General features: G+C 40.5%; 1 protein-coding gene across 1 annotated transcript in view; it reads right to left on the reverse strand.

Annotated features, from left to right (window-relative positions):
• Nucleotides 1-5,382: 5,382 nt before the first annotated feature.
• Slc16a12 (solute carrier family 16 member 12) overlaps nucleotides 5,383-19,200 on the reverse strand; it is a 77,988-nt gene continuing 64,170 nt past the window's right edge. Inside the window, exons 3-7 of the mRNA XM_032891823.1 lie at nucleotides 17,090-17,193; nucleotides 13,985-14,128; nucleotides 11,784-12,363; nucleotides 9,431-9,690; nucleotides 5,383-7,899 (exon numbers count right to left, since the gene is read on the reverse strand). Coding sequence (XP_032747714.1) covers nucleotides 7,637-7,899; nucleotides 9,431-9,690; nucleotides 11,784-12,363; nucleotides 13,985-14,128; nucleotides 17,090-17,193 — 1,351 coding nt within the window. The 3' untranslated portion in view covers nucleotides 5,383-7,636. The remainder of the gene's footprint in view (nucleotides 7,900-9,430; nucleotides 9,691-11,783; nucleotides 12,364-13,984; nucleotides 14,129-17,089; nucleotides 17,194-19,200) is intronic.

Here is a 19,200-nt window from a genome sequence, read left to right on the forward strand (position 1 = left end):
ACTACTCTTCCAGAGGTCATGAGTTCAATTTCCAGCAACCACATGGTGGCTCACAACCATCTGTAAAGAGATCCGATGCCCTCTTCTGGTGTGTCTGAAGACAGCTACAGTGTACTTGTATATAATAAATAAATAAATCTTTAAAAAAAAAAGATTCCATGCTGTACCTTTGCAGGTTGTTATAAATGTTCTTAAGGGATGGATGTGTACAGGGCTTTGTATATTTAGGTGGGCAGTTATATCTCATCAATTGGATCAAAGGTTATTGTGTTGTGTGTTCTTTCATGTAGCGATTTAAGTGTAAGAAAGTGTGTGGCGGCTAGAGACACTGGGCCACCATGGAATTGGGATGCATGCTTCTGGCAAGATGTCTAGCAGATATCTTAGGGCACTGTGGTGTAGACCTAGTGGGGATAAAACATACTCTTTTATTTTTTATATTTTTACAACAACAGATGGCGAATCAGTGTGATGGGTGAGAATCAACTAGTAATCCTAAGAGTTGAGAGAAAGTTTTATTTTCTAAGTAGGAGGAGGCCAGGGCCATGTTGAATCACATGATGTCTCAAGTGTGGGAACTTTAAACCAAGAAACACAGAAGCAAACTGTGCTGTCAGGCTATAGGTCCCCTGCTGTGTGATAAGTAATGGCAGATCAGAGTTGGAAATTAAAAGCTGCTTTTTAAAGAAAGTTGTTTAGAAAGTCTTTCAGGATACTCATATTCCTTCTAACGTGGGCTCCACAGGAATTTTGGGTTGAAATCCTAGTTAGAAAAGCTACTTCTTAATGACATATATTATTAAAAGGTGATTAAGTTTGCTTTTAAAAAAGAAGAGAGTGCAGAGATTACCTAAGTCATGTGGGGATTTTCATCCATGGTTTGGAACTTAGATAGGGAAAAATTAGTCACTGACTCCAAGTACAGTATTGTGATATTTACAAGTTCTTAATGTTAAACAAAAATCTGTGGCTCCAGGTAGAGAGCTTAACAGATGGATATATTTTGGGCTAAAGTCCTGGTTTGATACATTGCTTATTGATAACTGGAATTGATAGAAGGTATTTACAACTTATTAAGTTTAAATAAAAATCTGTGACTCCAGGTAGAGAACTTAACAGATGGATAAATACTTAGGATATTAAGGTTAAATAAAATCTATGGCTCCGGGTAGAGAGCTTGGCAGATTGATATATTTTGGGCTAAAGTCCTGGTTTGATAGGTTGCTTATTGGTATTAGAATTGATAGAAGGTATTTAGTTTATTTTATGAATTACCCTGCTAAAGGCCATATGGCTTGTTGATGATGGCTAGCTAGGGTTTGTAGTTAGTTTTGATATTTACCACAACAGGAAGCTCAGATTCTCTTAACATGGGCTCCACGGGAATTTTGAGTTTATTTCCTGATATCACTGAGTACAAAACCCTATCAGGCTCATCATTTAACACTATTGTTTAGCTTGCTTCCTTTTTTTAAAATTGGTTACTCTTCATAATGGGTATGACTTTGAGTTTTATGGTTATATTATTACTCTGGGAGAGAGTGCAAGATACAAGCTTTTCTGGTTACAGACTAAGGAATACAGTATCTTGGGAGAAAGAGTTTGTCTTTGTGTTTTTAAAAAGTGTGATTAGGCTCTGGAAACCTCACAGAGTCATACTGATCAGATTTGAGAGAGGTAGACCACCTGAAAAACTAGATTCAGGAGAATCAAACAAAAAGATATCTCGATTCTAAACTTTTGTGTTGAGAGTTGTATTTTTCAGAGTGCATCTACTTGGATTCCTGGTCTCAAAGAGTTTCAGCTGGGACCAGTCAGGACACATCAGCTACAGCATTTGCTTCATTCTTCCTACCCCCACCCCCAAGGATATCTCAACGCCCATGTACAGCTTGAAGAAGTTATAGAGGAGTCGTCGCCCCAATTACCTGGACTTTTGGGGGGCTAAAAGTGGTTATTCTAAAGTTGTTTTCATGAGGAATTTAGAAATGGTTGTAATTTAACAGGGAGGAATTAGCTGGATTGAGTTACACAGTCATAATCTCACTTGATAGCTCAGCTGGGATCATGTTTTTGCTTTGGTATAGAATTTATTTGTCAAAAAAGTTTAAAAGTACAAGCTTTAGAGCCAGTCCTTCTATTGATGTCATTACAAATTTCTGAGTTGATTACACATGTGAGTCAAGGGCCAAATAGTAAATTCATGGCTCTGAGTTTGTGAGAATACTTTCAAGATAATATTTAAGATATAAAGATAAGAGTCCAGATTGCCGGGGTTGGGGATTTGGCTCAGTGGTAGAGTGCTTGCCTAGGAAGTGCAAGGTCCTGGGTTCGGTCTCCAGCCCCGAAAAAAAAAATAGTCCAGATTGCCTTATATAGATAGATGTTTTTCAAAAACGTCAGAAATCCACAAAATATGAGATTTAAAATTATTTATCTTTTACTGAGACATTTCTGATCCTAACAGTTCCCACTTGGTGAATTTAATGAAGAAGTTGAGCAGAGCATCTCTACCTCCAGGTAAGGCAATACTTTGTGGCTAGGCAGCCACTGGACAAAACTGCCTGTTTCATCTGCAGACTAATGCTGTCCAGAAAAGGATAAATTATGCAGAATAGTTGACTGATAAGCCCTGCCAAGACAGGGTGATCAGCCCTTCAAAAAAATCTGTATTTCAAGAGTCTGTCAGTTGATTTGGGGCCAGAAGGCTGAAGACTTGAGCTCACATGTTGCTAACAGAGGACTGTGTTAGTGGAGCTTTGTCTCTACAACCTCTCAGTTCTGGAAGCCGTGTTAGGCTTCTTGTGTGTATAGATATTTGGTCATTCTCAGATTTCTGATGGGGTTGAAGACTGATTATAGGCTCATAGCCTATCAGGTTGTTTAAATCTGAAAATACATGTTTTACTGGCTAGTTATCAGATAGTATACAAGTTAGCCAGGATATAACATAGATTTTAAGCCTTTCTTAAGCTGGAATGGATAATTAAATGTTCTGTTTAACTGGTAAAGTGTTGGTCTGTGTGTTAGATATATTTTATGCTTTTAATTGCAAAATGATAATAGTTGTGCTAGGCTTATATTTGAGAAAAAAGTTTTTTCAATTAGACAAAAAGGGTGAAATATGGGATGATGTCACAGGTGAGGCAGGTATAATGAGGCCTGTCATTGGTCGAGAAGGAAGGATGGGCGGGAAAAAGTTTGAAGGAAGAGGAGGAGATGGGAAAAAAAGAGGAGAGGAGAAGCCATGGCAGAGACAACATGGAACCTGATGTTAAGATTCTATGCTGTACCTTTACAGGTTGTTATAAATGTTCTTTTTTCTTTTTTTTTTCCAGAGCTGGGGACCGAACCCAGGGCCTTGCGCTTGCTAGCCAAGCGCTCTACCACTGAGCCAAATTCCCAACCCCGTTATAAATGTTCTTAAGGGATAGATGTGTACAGGGCTTTGTATATTTAGGTGGGCAATTATATCTTATTGATTGGATCAAAGGTTATTGTGTTGTGTGTTCTTTCATGTAGCGATTTAAGTGTAAGAAAGTGTGCGGCAGCTGGAGACACTGGGCCACCATGGAATTGGGATGTGTGCTTCGGGCAAGTTATCTAGCAGATATCTTAGAGAACTGCTATGTAGACCTAGTGGGGGATAAAAGACAGCATTTTATTTTTTATATTTTTACAACAGACCACACCCTATATACCTTGTAGGTCATGCTCTACTGACAACAAGGGATGTTCAGACCAGTATATGTTTGGATTATAAAATTGAACCTTACCCTTCAGTATAAACTTAAATCAAATAATCAAACTCTGCTACATCTGCCTAGACAGGGAATGGTAAATTTAGAGACACAGAGGACAATACTGTCTGCTGGAACCTCAGAGTGTCACACACAAAGAAGCAGCCTCTCGCTCCTTTTCCTCTCTTTCTCATGATGACCCAAACTTAGAGCCCTCCATAACCTCAGTAATGACATTTCCAGGACCAAGGGCAGCTCTTCATCTTTCCTAGAGTCACAATATGTTACACACTAAGTAGCAATAATAAGAGCAACAATGACACTCAGACTATTTTTTACTTATTTGACGTTTTCCATGGCCGTGAGTAGAAAGGACCATATTTGTATGGAAGCAGGGGAGGGGAGGTAGGGGGAGAAGAAGCAATTTCACCTGTAATTCAGGCTCCATGCCCACAGAAGAGCAGGGCCCAATATGCTTTGTCAGCAATGTGACTCATAAGGAGCAGAGCACTGCCTACCCATGCCTTCTTCTAGCACTGACCATGTCATCATGCCAATTTCCGTTATTTCTGCATCTGAAGGGAACACGTGTGATGTTCGCATGTTAACATCTTCAACTCATCAAAGAGGGGAATGGTAGCTAGGTCCTCATGCATACTAAGGGATGTGTATTGAGAGTTCATTTTATTATTCTTTATACTTTTGGATATGTCTGGAAAGTTCAACTAAAATGTGTTCTCGTACATGTAGTATTTCTATCATGATTTAATATTTCCCACTCCTTCTAACAAATAGTTTTCTTTTCTAAGGAGTAGAAGAAAACTTCCTATTTGTTGTCGCTGATAACTGCTGTATTAACAGATTGTTTGATGGAGTTTAACAAAAGTTAGTCATTTTAAAATGTGGGCACTCAGTATGCCTACCCTGAATCCCCACTGTTTCACTCTAATAAATAGCTTACAAATTAAAACTTCCCAGGACCAGAAATAGAAGGCTAAATAGACTAGCACTAGGGCAACTAAGTCGAACTTGGAGGTAGAGCTCCTTTTCTCCCCATCATGGCCCCCACCCACCCCAAATTCTCTCAAAGAGAAACCTGCATCAATCAAGAGGAAACTAAGCAACTTTGCTGGAAGTGGTGAGTTTGTTGTTGTTGTTTATTCTCTTTCTGTTTTATTTAAAAACACAACACCAATAACCATCTCTTAGACATTTATAATGTAGACCCCATCTATACTGATTCAAGGGAAAGATGCATAATTCAACGGAGAGTCTGTTTTCAGATGGATTTTTGAATCCACATAAAAGATGACCCAAGGAGTCACAATGGGAAGGATGCAGGCTCCAGTATCAGATAGTATCAGACAGCATCCCTGCTCTATAGTGTCATAGCTACTGATCTATGAGATCCAGTACCTAGGTTTCTACCTCCCCAGATGATGATGGCTTAGATTATTATAGGAATTAACTGTAAAGGCATATAGGAAATATTTATCATTTCATATATAGTGTTCTAGAAGGATTCAATGAAGGATTTAGGGCTTTGTAAATTATATTAGCCATGTCTTCACATGGTCTGGATAGACCCACTCCCCAACCTATCCAACTCCCTTGTCTAAGGAAAAAACAATTGTTTGAAACATGTGAATATAAATCCATTTTATTTTGCCTTTGAACTAGGAAAACATTAGCCTACACATCTGATTCATTAGTAGAATTCTAATTTAAGCAACAGAAAAAAATACCACATTGAAAATTCAGATTCTGTCTTGTTTTCCTATTTAGTTACAAAGGTGAACTTACGTTGGGTGAACAAATATTTAAGGCATAAAATCATTTCTCTACTGGTTTATTCTTGACTCCACAAAATGCCCCATTCCTATGAATTCCTTAGCTTTGGAACCAACTGTTTAAATACATGGAGAAAATGTTTTAGTAACATGTTGTGCAGGTGACCAAACTGTAAACTGTAAGATCTACAGTTTTTCTTACTGGTTCTTCAAAAATGTTTTCCCAAGAAAGTTAGAATGCAAATTTATTGCACGTATAAAGTCAAAAGATCTAAAATGTTTTATATAAGTTTAAAAACCTTTGATCATTATCCTAGTTTTTTATAAACACAATAGAGAAACTATATTATAGAATCACACAAACAAAATTTACAATCAATGCTTTAAAAACATACAAATAAGAGTACTTACTTTTTTAAGAAAAAGCATTTTTATGATTAAAAATGACATTTAGGGTAAAGTGCTATTCCAAAACAAGTATTTCATCTTGAATATATTTTGAGTATTCAATTTTGACTTTGAATTTTTACAGATCTCCTCAAAGTATTTTTAAAATTGCAAATAACACAGTGAATGGATTCAAAACTAAAGTCCCAGACTGAGTAAAGACAGAACACTCACATTTTTCTGTGAAAAACTACAATGTGAGTAGTGCCGATCTCTCCATCGAATCAAGCCAGTATCTCATTATGAAAGCAGTATAGCAACACAAACATACTCAGCCACCTCAGTCATCCCTCAATGCTTTGTTATTTCTCCCAGGGCCATGTCTGGCAAAAGCCACTCTGAGGCTTCTTGGGGACAGTAGGTTAAATGGCCATTGAGATCACAACATTTCCTTGTGACTTGCATTTAAACTCTTGAACAATTAAAAACATCCCCCTTTTATTATATGACTTGTCCTTCTTTGCAAATGGTACCTGATTGGGGATTCAGGACTCTTAATTGTGTGGATTTTAAAACAGCTGTGGATAAGATGTGGCCCCACCTTTCTTCTTTTTTGTACTCTTCTCTGCTATGAAAATTCAGAAAGGATTTCATGTCCCTGCAAAGTCTGGCCTCCGAGAAGGAGCAGACACTTCTAAGCCAATGAGTCAGATTTATAACTATGATCCAACAAGGGATATGGTGAGCTCAAAAGGCCATCTTTAGAACATTTGTGTGATAAGACAACCCCCAACCCCTCTTTTGGATAATGATGACTCTAACGACTGCTGACTCAGGAATTCAATTACTGCTCAACTGGAATACTATCAACATTTTTCTATTCCTAAAAGGAATGTGCCTAAAGTTCAAATTAGAACCTTTATTTTTTCAAAGAGAAGAAAAAGCTGAGGATTCCTGGGGTATTACAATCACTTCAGGAAAGACGTAGCAGTTGTCCCAACATTGAACGAGTTGTGTTACATTTAGAGTCAGTATGCAGTAGTGACAGGGTGAGTGTCGAGGGTCGGGGGGGGGCAGTCTGAAGAAAAGAGCTTCTGTTTCAACAAGACACTTACAAATAAAGTATCACCACCAGCCACTCTCTAAAGTCTGTTCCAGCCATAGTGTTTGATGACTGTTGAGTCTCTCAAAGTGATGGCTACCCATTGGAAGAGCACTGGTTACTGGTTGGCTGGGAAATGGATAAGAGAGTGTCTGTTGTACATTAATTAATCATTGCCTTTCAAAGAGTCTCAAGAATTTCTTTGCCACTCTAAACATTGAGGCGCTCTGTTCTCAAGTCACCTCTGTATCCCCACTGCCAGCACATCCACCCTGCTTCTGTTCAGAATGAGGGGGTGGGGCAGATTTTATGAAAACTCTTCACAGTGGCCTCTGCTTAGAGTTGTCCTGAAATACAACTGACCCTGTCAACTGTGTCCTGCCCTTCTCCCGGAGCTAAGTTTGTAGTGAGTACAAATCCTGAATGAGAAAACTCCAGGCTAACTCCAGATTTCTTTGTTGCTCATTATTGTCCCCATATAAATATGTTAACAAAACAGTATTAATAATTTACTTGGGAGGTGATACTCTGTCAAAATAAAATATTTCCAGACTGTGAACAACCTGGTGGCCTGGTGTCCACCAGCCTTGCAGATTCCCAGGACAAGGCCACACAGGTCATGTGAGATTGCAACCAGTCCTAGCTTTAGCCAGGGATTCCTCATCTTTCTGATCTAACTCCCTCGCTATAGAGTAGGCCACTGATCCATTGGTCCACAGATGCAGCTTGGGATCTGAGTCTTTGACCAGGAAAGGCACCTGTGTTCTTTTCATTCTTTTTGCAATTTTGGCAAAGCCAAGCAGGATGGAACTAAATATCATGGCAAATCCACAAAGAAGGAAGGCTGCAGTATAGCTGCCCATCGTGTCCACCAGCCATCCTACAACAAAGCAAAACCACAGTGATGAACTAAAAACCCAATTACCAGATTACCCACGCTCAAATTTAATCATTTGCCAGGAAAATCTCCATAGACTACATACAGCACATCATCGTTGTTTTAAACAAAAAGCAGATGGCCTGAAAATATCTTGCAACAACCGAGAAATATATGAATTAATAGTTCCTATTAAGTGAAGGGCTTAGGAGAGTCCTTTATGCTTGCTACTCACACAATAAATTTCAGTGATTATTAACTCCATGAAATCTGGTTAAAAAGAAGATTCAAGATTGCATTTCATAGTCTGGAGCTTTAAACATCCTTTGAATTATTGAAGTTGGGATCATTGACGTAAGGGTTAAGTAGACATACAAAATGCTAATAGGATTCCCAGAGCCCACACACTACTTTAAGTAACCTAATAGACTTCAGTCCAGCATCCAGTTGTCAATGAAAGACTAATTTCATCCATACTTTATTTGAAAATTAGGACTCTGGGCCATTGCTTCTTGGCTTATAGGCTAAGATCATGTGTATTGTTTTAAATGTATATACCTGAGGTCATACATCTATAATCACAGATTTATTTTTATTTTTGTTGGTATTGTAGCATATCAGTCCCACAATATCTACACCAGCCACAAAGTGGGAGGACAACCATGTTTCGTGATAGGAAAATATGGGCCACAAGGATCAGAGAATCAGTGGGGTAAAGCTTTACTCTGGTAGGTAATTGATTAGGAGCATCTATAAATTTTCCCTCAAAACATCATTTGTGTGCCAAGAAAATCCACCAGAAAAGTATGCAGCTTCTCTTTTCACCCACTTCAGATCCAAAAATCAAAGTGGAATAGAAAAATTAATACTCATTCTGCAAGGCTCCGCAGGATCCATACTCCCTGCACATATTTTTGTTCAGGGTCTGCTTTAAATGTTCTGCAGGGATGAAGTAGTTACTTTGCATTTAAATGGAACCTTCATTTCCTCTGTCATAAACCTCTAGATCACATACTATAAAATACGCTTTAGTCATTATCTGTTTGCATGAGAACTTGACCATTACCAACATTTGATATCTACAAGTGATAAGCAAAGAATGCAGAGAGAGAGACAGCCCTGTCCTCTGCCTGGCTCTCTCTGTGCATCCACATACTTTCACCTCCTTTGAGTCTCACTACTCACTGCTCCATTTTGGAAGCAGATTTCCTTCTGACCATGCCCTACTTACTTACAATTGGAGCAAATGTTCTATTCTTTTACTTCTGTCTTTAGTATAAACTGGAACCAAGACCCTAATTTGGGACTTTCTCTTTCCAGGCAAGCTACCATCCTGACTTGGTTGGGAAAAGATTACGAAGGTAGAATGTGGATAGGTCCATGGCTCTTTGTTGCATCCCTACAGCCTTCTACACTTTCCTGACTCACTTAAAAACTCTTTCTCATTTTTGGCATGTGAGTTGTGCACAGAAGTATGCATTCACTTCCTCTATGTCAATACAATGACAGTGGCTAGTAGACTTTGAAAACTTACCTGCAATGGGTGGGCTCACCAAGTATGGCACTGCATGGAGGAAGTAGACCACGCCAAGTGCTGATGACAAAGAGGTGGTCCCTACTATCTCTGCGGTCACTACTGGGATCAAGGTAACGTAGGCTCCATCAAAGTAGCCAAAGGTACAAGAGAAAGGCACAAGAAGGGGGAAGCTTTGAAGCATTGGGAGACACAGATAGCACAGCCCATCTAGTGCCACAGCAAAGAGGTAGCAAACATATCGGTAATTCTTCAGACACCTATGAAAGTGAAGGACCATAGTTAAGTATGGGACACACAGATTCCATAAAAGAAATTTTGAACCGAGCCATTCAGCTGTAAGCACCGCAGCCATTTACACATGTGCCTTCCTATTTGTGTTATCTTACACACACACACACACACACACACACACATATACACACACGCATGTGAGTATGTGATCATAAGAATTGGCTCCCATGGAGGCCATATTAGATTCCCTAGAACTAGAGTTACAGGAAGTTGTGAGTTGCTAGGAACTGAACTCCATTCCTCTGCAAAAGTAGCAAGTGTTCTTTACTGCTAGGACGTCTTGCCATCTCCTGTTATCCTCTGATTGTTCTACTGGCATATGTAAATGAATGCATGTCTCTAGGAAGCAGAGTATGGTGTTGCTCTAATTAGCTATGTACATGATTGCAACGTCACTACCTGCATAACTCTACTCTAAAATTCTTTCATCAGAAAATGAGATTATCCACCTCGATATATGTAAACCTGATTGTGAAATAATACATAGCATGCTAAGCAGCTACAATTTTCTAAGCACTTAACATACTGAGTGTTTTGAGATACAGTAGTCCATGGTAGCGATCACATCACGCATGCTCACTGGTATCCGGCACATCACGCATGCTCACTGGTATACGGCACATCACGCATGCTCACTGGTATTCGGCACGTCTCACAGGCTCAATAACCAGAGTGACCTCACATTGCTGAGACTAGAGTATGAAGACATTAAAAGGAAGTGTAGGAGTGATGAAGGTCTGGTCTAGGATTAAGTCCTATATCCAGACTCTCCCAGTGGTCTTCTAGTCCATTCCCTCTCTGTAACTCCACCCCAATCCATGATACCAAGTATTTGAAAGATGGTAGAATGCCAGCTCTGTTGACTTGAGAATGTTTTCCCTCATTATCCTCCAACTAGTGCACTCACCTGTTTGACGGATGGAGGCCCTTGAGAATCTCAGTGTTAGGTGATTTTAACAAGGGGCAGAACTGGCACAAGAATTTCGGTCTTGTGCCTAGCCACACCTCCTTCAACTTAGGTGTTGCTTCTCAGTCATCAGTGAGCAGCGGACATCGCCCCGCCCTTCCTCCTTCCTTTGTCTTTAATTTAAAATGTGGGAAGTGCTGGGGCATGTCCAGCAGGGAGTTTGCTGCTTTTATCTCTAGCCAAGCACAAAAGAAAACAAGTGGAATCTGTCCTAAATATTATATTAGTGGTGCTAGAGAACCACTGTCGGATCCTGATTAACGACTAAAGTGTGACTTGTGAGAAGCCATTAGAGGACAGCTCTCTTAGCTCATGACTCAAATATAAGTAATTCCTCACCTAAGGCACCATTAGACGTCTTCAATCCCAAACAGGTAATTAATTATTTGCTGTAGAGCGCCTATATAAATTCAGTCTCTAAGCTTACAATATCATGAAAGCATTCTCATCCCACACTGAAATCTACCTGTGTGGCTCATGATACCGCGTGTCATTCATTGTACCTGACCTTGGGGTGGGGCGGGGTCCTCTTTCTGCTACTAGTTAATCCCTGGCTCAACTCAAAACATGTTAAAATCACAAAAGCCAGCCAGCAGTTGTCTCAGTGGAGGACTAGCTTGCCTTGAGCTGGAGTCAAACTCGTCTCCAATTAGGACTTTTAGTTGTCCTCAGTCTGCAGATCAGACAGACACACAACCTAGTCTATGTAGAAAAAGAGTAGACAAATTAGGATCACGTCTAGCTTGCTGTCTGTGTGAAGTACCTGGTTGGCTTGTTTCATTTTAAATGGTTGTAAACAGTAAAAACAAAACCAAAACCAAAACAAAACCCTAACATTTGGTGAAATACAGAAATAGACATTTCAGTGCACATTGATACTCATCAGACTATTTCGTCTGCAAAGCCAAACAATGTTTGACCTATTTGTTCCGGTACATAAAAAGTCTGCCAACTATAAAAATCAGCAAGAAAGCTGCCTTTAGATATCAAAATTACCCTCCAAAGGTAAGTGTGTGACAAGGTGAGGTCAGGGAAAACTTGGCGCTTAAAGCCCCCCGGGGAGAAACCAGTTGTGCTTTTGACGGATTTTACCTTCTGTCAGTTAGCCAGCCAAATGTGATGTTGCCGACAATATCAATCACCCCGAGGATGGACATGAGGAAAGCAGCTTGATGGTGACTCACTCCGACACTCAAAGCATAAGGCACCAGGTACACAAAGAGAGGGCTGCAGCCGTAGGCCATGAACAGAACAGAGACAGCCAACACGACAAAGTCTGACATCAGTAAAAAGCCGTATCCTTGCTGCAAAGAGCAGCAAAGACGGGTCTCTGTCCATTCTTTGGTCAAAGGTGAATAGGGAGATGCCTGATTACAGTCTTCTCTCTGAGCGTCACGGTCGTGATTCTTCTCTGGGCCTGACGGGTCCTCTTTGAGGGTAATCGGACGCATCAGCGCGCCGCAGACGCAGAGATTCAGAACGAACCCACCAAGAATGAGCAGTGCTCCTCGCCAGGAGAACTGTTCAATGAGGAGCTGAACCACGGGGGCCAGGATGAAGGTACCAATGCCACTGCCTGACATGGCAATCCCGTAAGCGAAGGCTTTCCGCCTGCTGAAGTACTTGCCCACCATGGCAATTGCGGGGGAGTAACAAAGTGCAAATCCAAGACCTAGGAAACGGAGAACGCCATGAATGCTGGCTCAAAATGAGCGGACAGTGGGGAAAAACAGCTGTCTGAGACTGAAGAGAATCTGCTCTTCCAGGAAATCCCTTTAAAGCTGTTTGCGTACCCAACTGAAAATTAATCTCCCTGCCATTCTTCCGTAATTTGTAAAATACAGAGAGGGCTTCTGTGACTTTTTTCTTAGAAGGAATACACTAAAAGAAATTATTTCTCAAAGAAAACTAGATGAAGAACTTGAAAATAAACCAATATTCAAGTTAAACTGGAATTTCCTGGCAAAATCTGGAAAATGCTGAACCAAGAAACTAGCCCCACCTTCCTTTCCACAGGCCCTCTCTCCCTCCCTCCCCTGTTGATTTTTTTGCAGGTTAAACTAGCTGAGAAATTGCCTCACCTCTTCCCTGCCTGAGAAGACACGGCTTTGATGGTCTATGCTTCCTTGGATTTATATAGAAATAGAGTATACAAGTCCAGGGAAGTTGCAGAATAATTTCGCTTAGGTGGAAAGCATCATAGACTAGAGAATGTTACATAAGAACATGGAAATATCCCTCAAGTCCTTCAGAAAAGCACCATTAGTCCCAGAAAGCTTTTAAAAGCTTTTTGGCCTCAACGACCTCAGTTTAACTTATAAACCTCAAAGGGCTTCAAGCCTGCATTTCAGGACGTAGAGGCCATTTACCTCAGTGCGTCTAAAGAGAGATATAAAATATGTGGCACCTCATTCAATAATTGATAATGCCAGAGAAGAGAAAGAGGACACACTCTCAACACCCATCCCCATCTGCAGTACAGATGGTCAACAGATCTATGTGTTTCCAGATGCTGGGACTTTCAGTACTAAAACCCGACCAGTTCCTAGTGAACTTAGCAGCCAGGCCCTGGGAGTTACTAGGGCTGTGTCTTCACAGGCAGATGTGGACGCACAGCCTTACTCTGAGGTTACACACACCGCTGGCCTAATTCCTCCTACTCTCATAGCACATGCCCACACAGGAGTAGGTACCACCTTCGATCCCGTATCCGCGATGAACATAAGGCCCCTTGAGTACCGCCGGCCAACCTCATCCCGACCCTGTGCAGTCCCCCTTAAGTTTGTGGAATGGAGGTGCTCTTCTCTTTCCATAAAATCCATCATTATTTTCCATATATGGAGCTTCCATAACACTGAGAAATAATGCGAAATACAAGAATGCTGGAGGCAACGTGCTAGCTTTTCTAAATTGAAATTACCGTTTATTTTGGATAATAATACTCATAATAAAGACCAAAAAATTCAGGCCAAACATGGTTTTTAGTGTCCCATTTAGCAAAGGGAGACAGAGAATGACCAGTGTTGAAAATTTGCATTGCGCTGAATACAGAGTCTCAGGCATATGTCATGCCAGAGAGAAAAATTATTTCTCGCAGCACGACAAAATTAATGTAGTAAGGCTCACTAGGGTAACGGAATGACCTTTCCAAGTCTCTGTAGCCGCTAAGTAGGCAGCCACGCGCTAAGTCAGCTGCATCATGGATCTGAAAGAACCAAATATTTTATAGATCTCTGTTGTGTTTATGTCTTGACAACACTTGAACAAAGCTGGGGTCAGATTTGTGCGCTTACCTGTGAGAACTCCCAGACTGAGGTAGAGGTGCTTCAAGCTGGTGGCAAATGAGCCCAGGATGAGACCAGTAGATGCCAGCAAGCCACCCAGCATGATCCCCGCTTGACAGGATAATTGGTTACTGACAACACTCCCAAGCGGAGCTTCAAAAACAACAAACAGATCAACAGAAAGAAAGGCTTCTGCGATACCTTGCAAACACTGTGGTGTTGCACTGATGGAGAAGAGAGCCGGTAACCTTTTAAAGGTCAGGCCCACCCCTCTAGTTTTATAGCTTTGGACACCAAGACCCAAGGAAAAGTGACCCTTAGTGGTTACAAGAATCAGAAACAGAGCAGTAACAGATCCTCAGTGTCGTCACTTAGACTTGTGACTTCCCCTCTCATTCTCTTAGAGTCCTACATCCAGGGCTAGAGGATGGGTCTTTTTGTTTTATTTTTATGTGAATGAGTCTTTGCCTCCATCCACGCCTGTAGGTCTTGTGCATGACCGGGACCAGAGGGAATAAGGGAGTTTGTTGGGTCCCCTAGAACTGGATTTCCAGAGGGTGGTGAGCTCCCTTGGGGGTCCTGGGGACTGAACCCAAGTGCTCTTAATTGCTCTTAAATACTTTCAACTGTTAAGTCATCTCACCACACCTAAGGAGTTTTTCGCACTGGCACCAGTTATTTATCCAAACTGCGTGTCACTTGCTCAAGGATGTTAAACACAGTACTGCTTTTTACAACACAACAGTAATGGTGACAGTTACTAAATGAGTGAACTTTTATCTTGAAGGAGAAAAATCATGGTATTACCAGTAGTCCTGGGGGGATGAGGAGGGGGATCAAAAGAGCTATGTCTCTGAATATCTGTTTAACATGATCAGTTTTGTAGAGATCAAGTTAAAACTGGAGATTCGCACATGGTAAACTCAGTCACCAGGCCAGCATCTCTGTGAAAGCCGTGGCTGTTAGAATATTTAACTCTGGGAGAACTGGAATGTGTAAGTCTCTAGAGACTGTTGAATTCTCAAGGGCGCTGCTACTGTGGTTACCAGAAAGTGAAAATATTTGAGTCATCTAAACTAAATTTGGTGAGGAAGTTGCACCAACTGTTAACAATTAGCATTCGCCTCTCTGTCCATCCCATGGCTGATTTTCTTCAAGGGGAGTCCCAGCACAATGTGCAGTCTCTTGTTCAAGTTCTAAATTCTCGTAGTCTATAACCTGGGGAGCAGGTGAATGCATGCAAACAAGGATCGCAGGGCTCACAGACTTTCGCAGAGCATGAATTCACAGCGTCTGATCCTGCCCAGAGCCTATACCATCATTGTTGCCATGTCGGTTGTTACTGCTCTGTTGAGAGCCTCAAATAACCTCCAGAAGATAACACCAAAGGAAATGAGTCATGCATATCCACTGATAATAACACTGTGGCTAACACAACCCTGAAAATCCAGGGTTCCTTGAAAGGGAAAGAAAGATGAACCCTAAACGTGTGATTTTGAGAATACTTATCAGTTTGAAAGGTAAACTTAGTCTTTTCAAAAAATTCACAAACTACCCTAGAATCAAAGAAAGAAGCTTCAACACTGGTTCCTAAATCTAGACATTTAAAAACAAACATGTTGGGGCTGGAGAGATGGCTGCTCTTCCAGAGGTCTTGAGTTCAAATCCCAGCAACCACATGGTGACTCACAACCATCTGTAATGAGATCTGCTGCCCTCTTCTGGTGTGTCTGAAGATAGCTATTGTGTACTTATATATAATAAATTTAAAAAACAAATGTGTATTTTGCTTGATTAAAATTATTAAAAGCAAAGAAAATATAACAAAATTCAACTTATGAAAGATAAGTTTATGAGTCAGTATGTAGAATAGTCAGAGAAATTTATCACATTACTGATAAATACAGTACTTCCCTTTTGACACTAACACAGGTACAATTTTTAAATTTATTCATTTCATACTATGTGTATGGCTATTTTGTCTGTGTCTGGTAAATATGTACACCACATGTGTGCCTGGTTCCAACAAAGATCAGAAGAGGTCATCAAATCCCCTAGACATGGGGATTGCACACGGTTGATGACTGCAGTGTGGGTGGTCAGAATTGAAAAGCAGCACGTGCTCTTAACCCCTGAGCTATCTCTCCAGCCCCAGACAAAACTTTCTCAAGGAATAAAAGTTCCCAAAGCATCCTAGGATTTTTCTTAGTGAAAGGATTGAGTGGGTCCAGACTAGAAATGGATTGTTTTAATTAAATGTGATCTTAGAAATTCACTCGGAATTGGTGATTTTGGTAATTTTGTTTCAAAATTTATAAAAAGAAAAGTTTATCATCCTCTATTACAGATGCAGTGTTAGGTCTCATGAATTTCTGGAACACTGTCCATGTTCCAGAGAGCACATTTGAGATTGTACAAAAATGCAGTTATAACCACAGTGAGCCTGCTTAGCTATTGATTACATGTTCCTATCCTTCCCTGATATTTCTCTTATTCAAGAAAAAATGACATCTGAGAGTTGGATTTGGAATCCTCTGGGAAAGAAGCAGAAAGAAAGCCAAGACTTGAGCTATGATGTCACTCACTGAAGGAAACCCTGTAGAAATGGCTCATGCGCTGTTTAGAGTCCTAGCTCGCTGAAAGCTCCTGATCTCATTGAATCTTGGAAGCTAAACAATGTTGACCCTGGTTAGTATTTGAGTCAGAGAAATGGCTTACTGTCCTATCCAATGTATGCTTGCGTGGCTAGGGAAGGAGAAAGCAGTCAAATCTAGGAGACATAGCCTTCTACATTCTGCCCAGAAACTTCTCCCCAGATCACCACCAGCTTTAAGACACTCAGCATAGATATGAATGAATGAGATGTGTCCTTCCCAATGTGTTGGTGAACTACTCCAACTGGCATTGGTCAGGGCCATCAATTCCAGGAGCAAGTCTGACTGGTTTAGCTGAAGACAAGATTGATCATCTAGGTTTTCAATCTTCCTAACTTGTAAAATCTTTCCACTTAGAAAATGAATAATCAAATCAGTGTCACCTGACCCTGTCAAAAGTCATTGCCATGTTCAATTCCATAATTTCCATTAATTGTCCATCCTGGTAAATAATACTCACCACAGAGCATTGTCATGCAGTCTACAATGGAATGGATCCATGCTGTTTGGGAATAATCCTGAGCAAAGTACGTCTGAAACTCCACAAAAAATATGGAGATACACCTGAAAAATACAATGTGGGCATTTTATACAGCAGATGAATGAGTATGGAATTGAGTCATGACCTAAAAGCTTTGTTTCAATCAGCTATTGAAATGTCAAAGGATTTCAATTACTGAGCCAGGATGAGTAGGAAAGCAGAAGTTGACCATTGGGGCCATTCTGAGGAACCAGAAAACAAGTGTTTCATTGTCAGAGAGGCTGCTATAAAACCTTGGAGCTAGGAAGAACACTCCTCTGAGGTGTCATGGGAAAAACAAAAACATATTAAGAACATGGTTTATCATTAATTATTATAGCTAATATTTTCTCTATGGATCTAACCTCTCCAAAGTTATATACAACTTTAAACTTGAAAAATGAAGGATAATATAAAAACCAAGCCTTAGAGATTTTACTTCTAATATTTGTACAAGGGCAGTAATCTGATGATGACAATGATGATGATGACGATGATGATGATGAACTGAAATGAAACAAATATATTCTAAAAAAAAAACAATTTATTATGGCCAAACATTGTAACTGACCTGTTTATCATTAAAAGATTCGTCATTCTTACTTTTCTACTGCTGTGATAAGACACTGTGACCAAGGCAGCAACTTCTAGAAGAAATAGTTCTTTCACATGAGTATGTGTTCAGAGAAAAAAGACAAACGGTAATGTTAAGTTAAAAATAATTGCCTACAGAGTATGTGAACTGGGATTTAGCATGACACCATTTGGAAGGAGACTCACACAGCATCACTTAATGATCTCATTTAGGGCCTGGCACCATTAGAGGGGTACGACAGCAGAGAAGAACACTGCTCTTGTGGCTTGCCGATAAGAGGTTATATCTCTTTGGAAATGTCCAAATCACAACTTGTCCAGATGCAGCAACCCATAGCCAACTGGGATTTAGTCTTCCACTCCTCAGCAGTTGCTTCAAGATAGAAAGATGGGTGACAGAAAGATTGGGGAGGGAAGAGAAGTCGGTGGAATCGGGGCAGCTGTATTCAATCCTGACTTTAAGTGAGCACTTGATTAATGCCCAGCTGTTACTGACTTAAAGTTCTTAATAATCATACCTCTGCAATTAAACATAACTTATAATTCAGTGGAGCAACAGAGACTCCATGCCAACAAAGGATGTATGTGTCCTATGTATACCTGTTATCCTTTGCTGCCCCATTTATATGTGATGTTGGAGACGTCTCATATACACAGAATTCTGGTTGACCTATAGTCCAAGGGAGCATAGGACTTAAAGCAACAGAGTCTCCATGCTAACAAAGGATGTATGTGTCCTATGTGTGTCTGTTACTCTTTGCTGCTCCATTTACATGGAATTTTGGAGATATTTCATGTGCACAGAATTCTGGCTGACCTACAGTCCAAGGGAGCATAGGACTCAAAACTAGCACATGAATGCATTACACCCATGATTGTGAGTACATGGGAGCCATAGGAAAGGTCTAACTGCCCAAGAGAGGCCACGCTTTCTGTCTGCATCAGAACTTGTTTCAAAACAGTAAGAGGCAAAGGTACCATAAAATTCACAATCCCAATCACCTATGGTGAGAATAATGGTGTAGAGGAAGAGTACAAGAGGGTTACTCCTAATTTTTGTTCCTTTTCAGGAAGCTGGAAATGACTCCATGGGTAATGTGTTTAATGAGCAAACATGAGAACCTGAGTTCAGATCCCCAAAACTCATGGAAAAACTAAAGGTGGCACAATTTGCCTGTAACACCAGTACTAGGGAGATGAAGCCAGGCAGATCCTAGGGTTCTTTGAATGTGTGAGTAGAACATGCACACACACACACACACACACACACACACACACACACACACACACGCACACATATACATTTGCATACAATACACACATATGCATAAAGATATAGATAGATGAATAGATGGATAGACAGCAAGAGAGAGGAGAGAAGAGAGGAGAAACAAGAGAGAATGAGAATAATATGCAAGAATCGGATGCTCAAATAAAAATAGCAGTGTTAGCCATGC

The sequence above is a fragment of the Rattus rattus genome, chromosome 2 (assembly GCF_011064425.1).
Source record: "Rattus rattus isolate New Zealand chromosome 2, Rrattus_CSIRO_v1, whole genome shotgun sequence".
In the NCBI taxonomy this organism is placed as follows: Eukaryota; Metazoa; Chordata; class Mammalia; order Rodentia; family Muridae; genus Rattus; species Rattus rattus.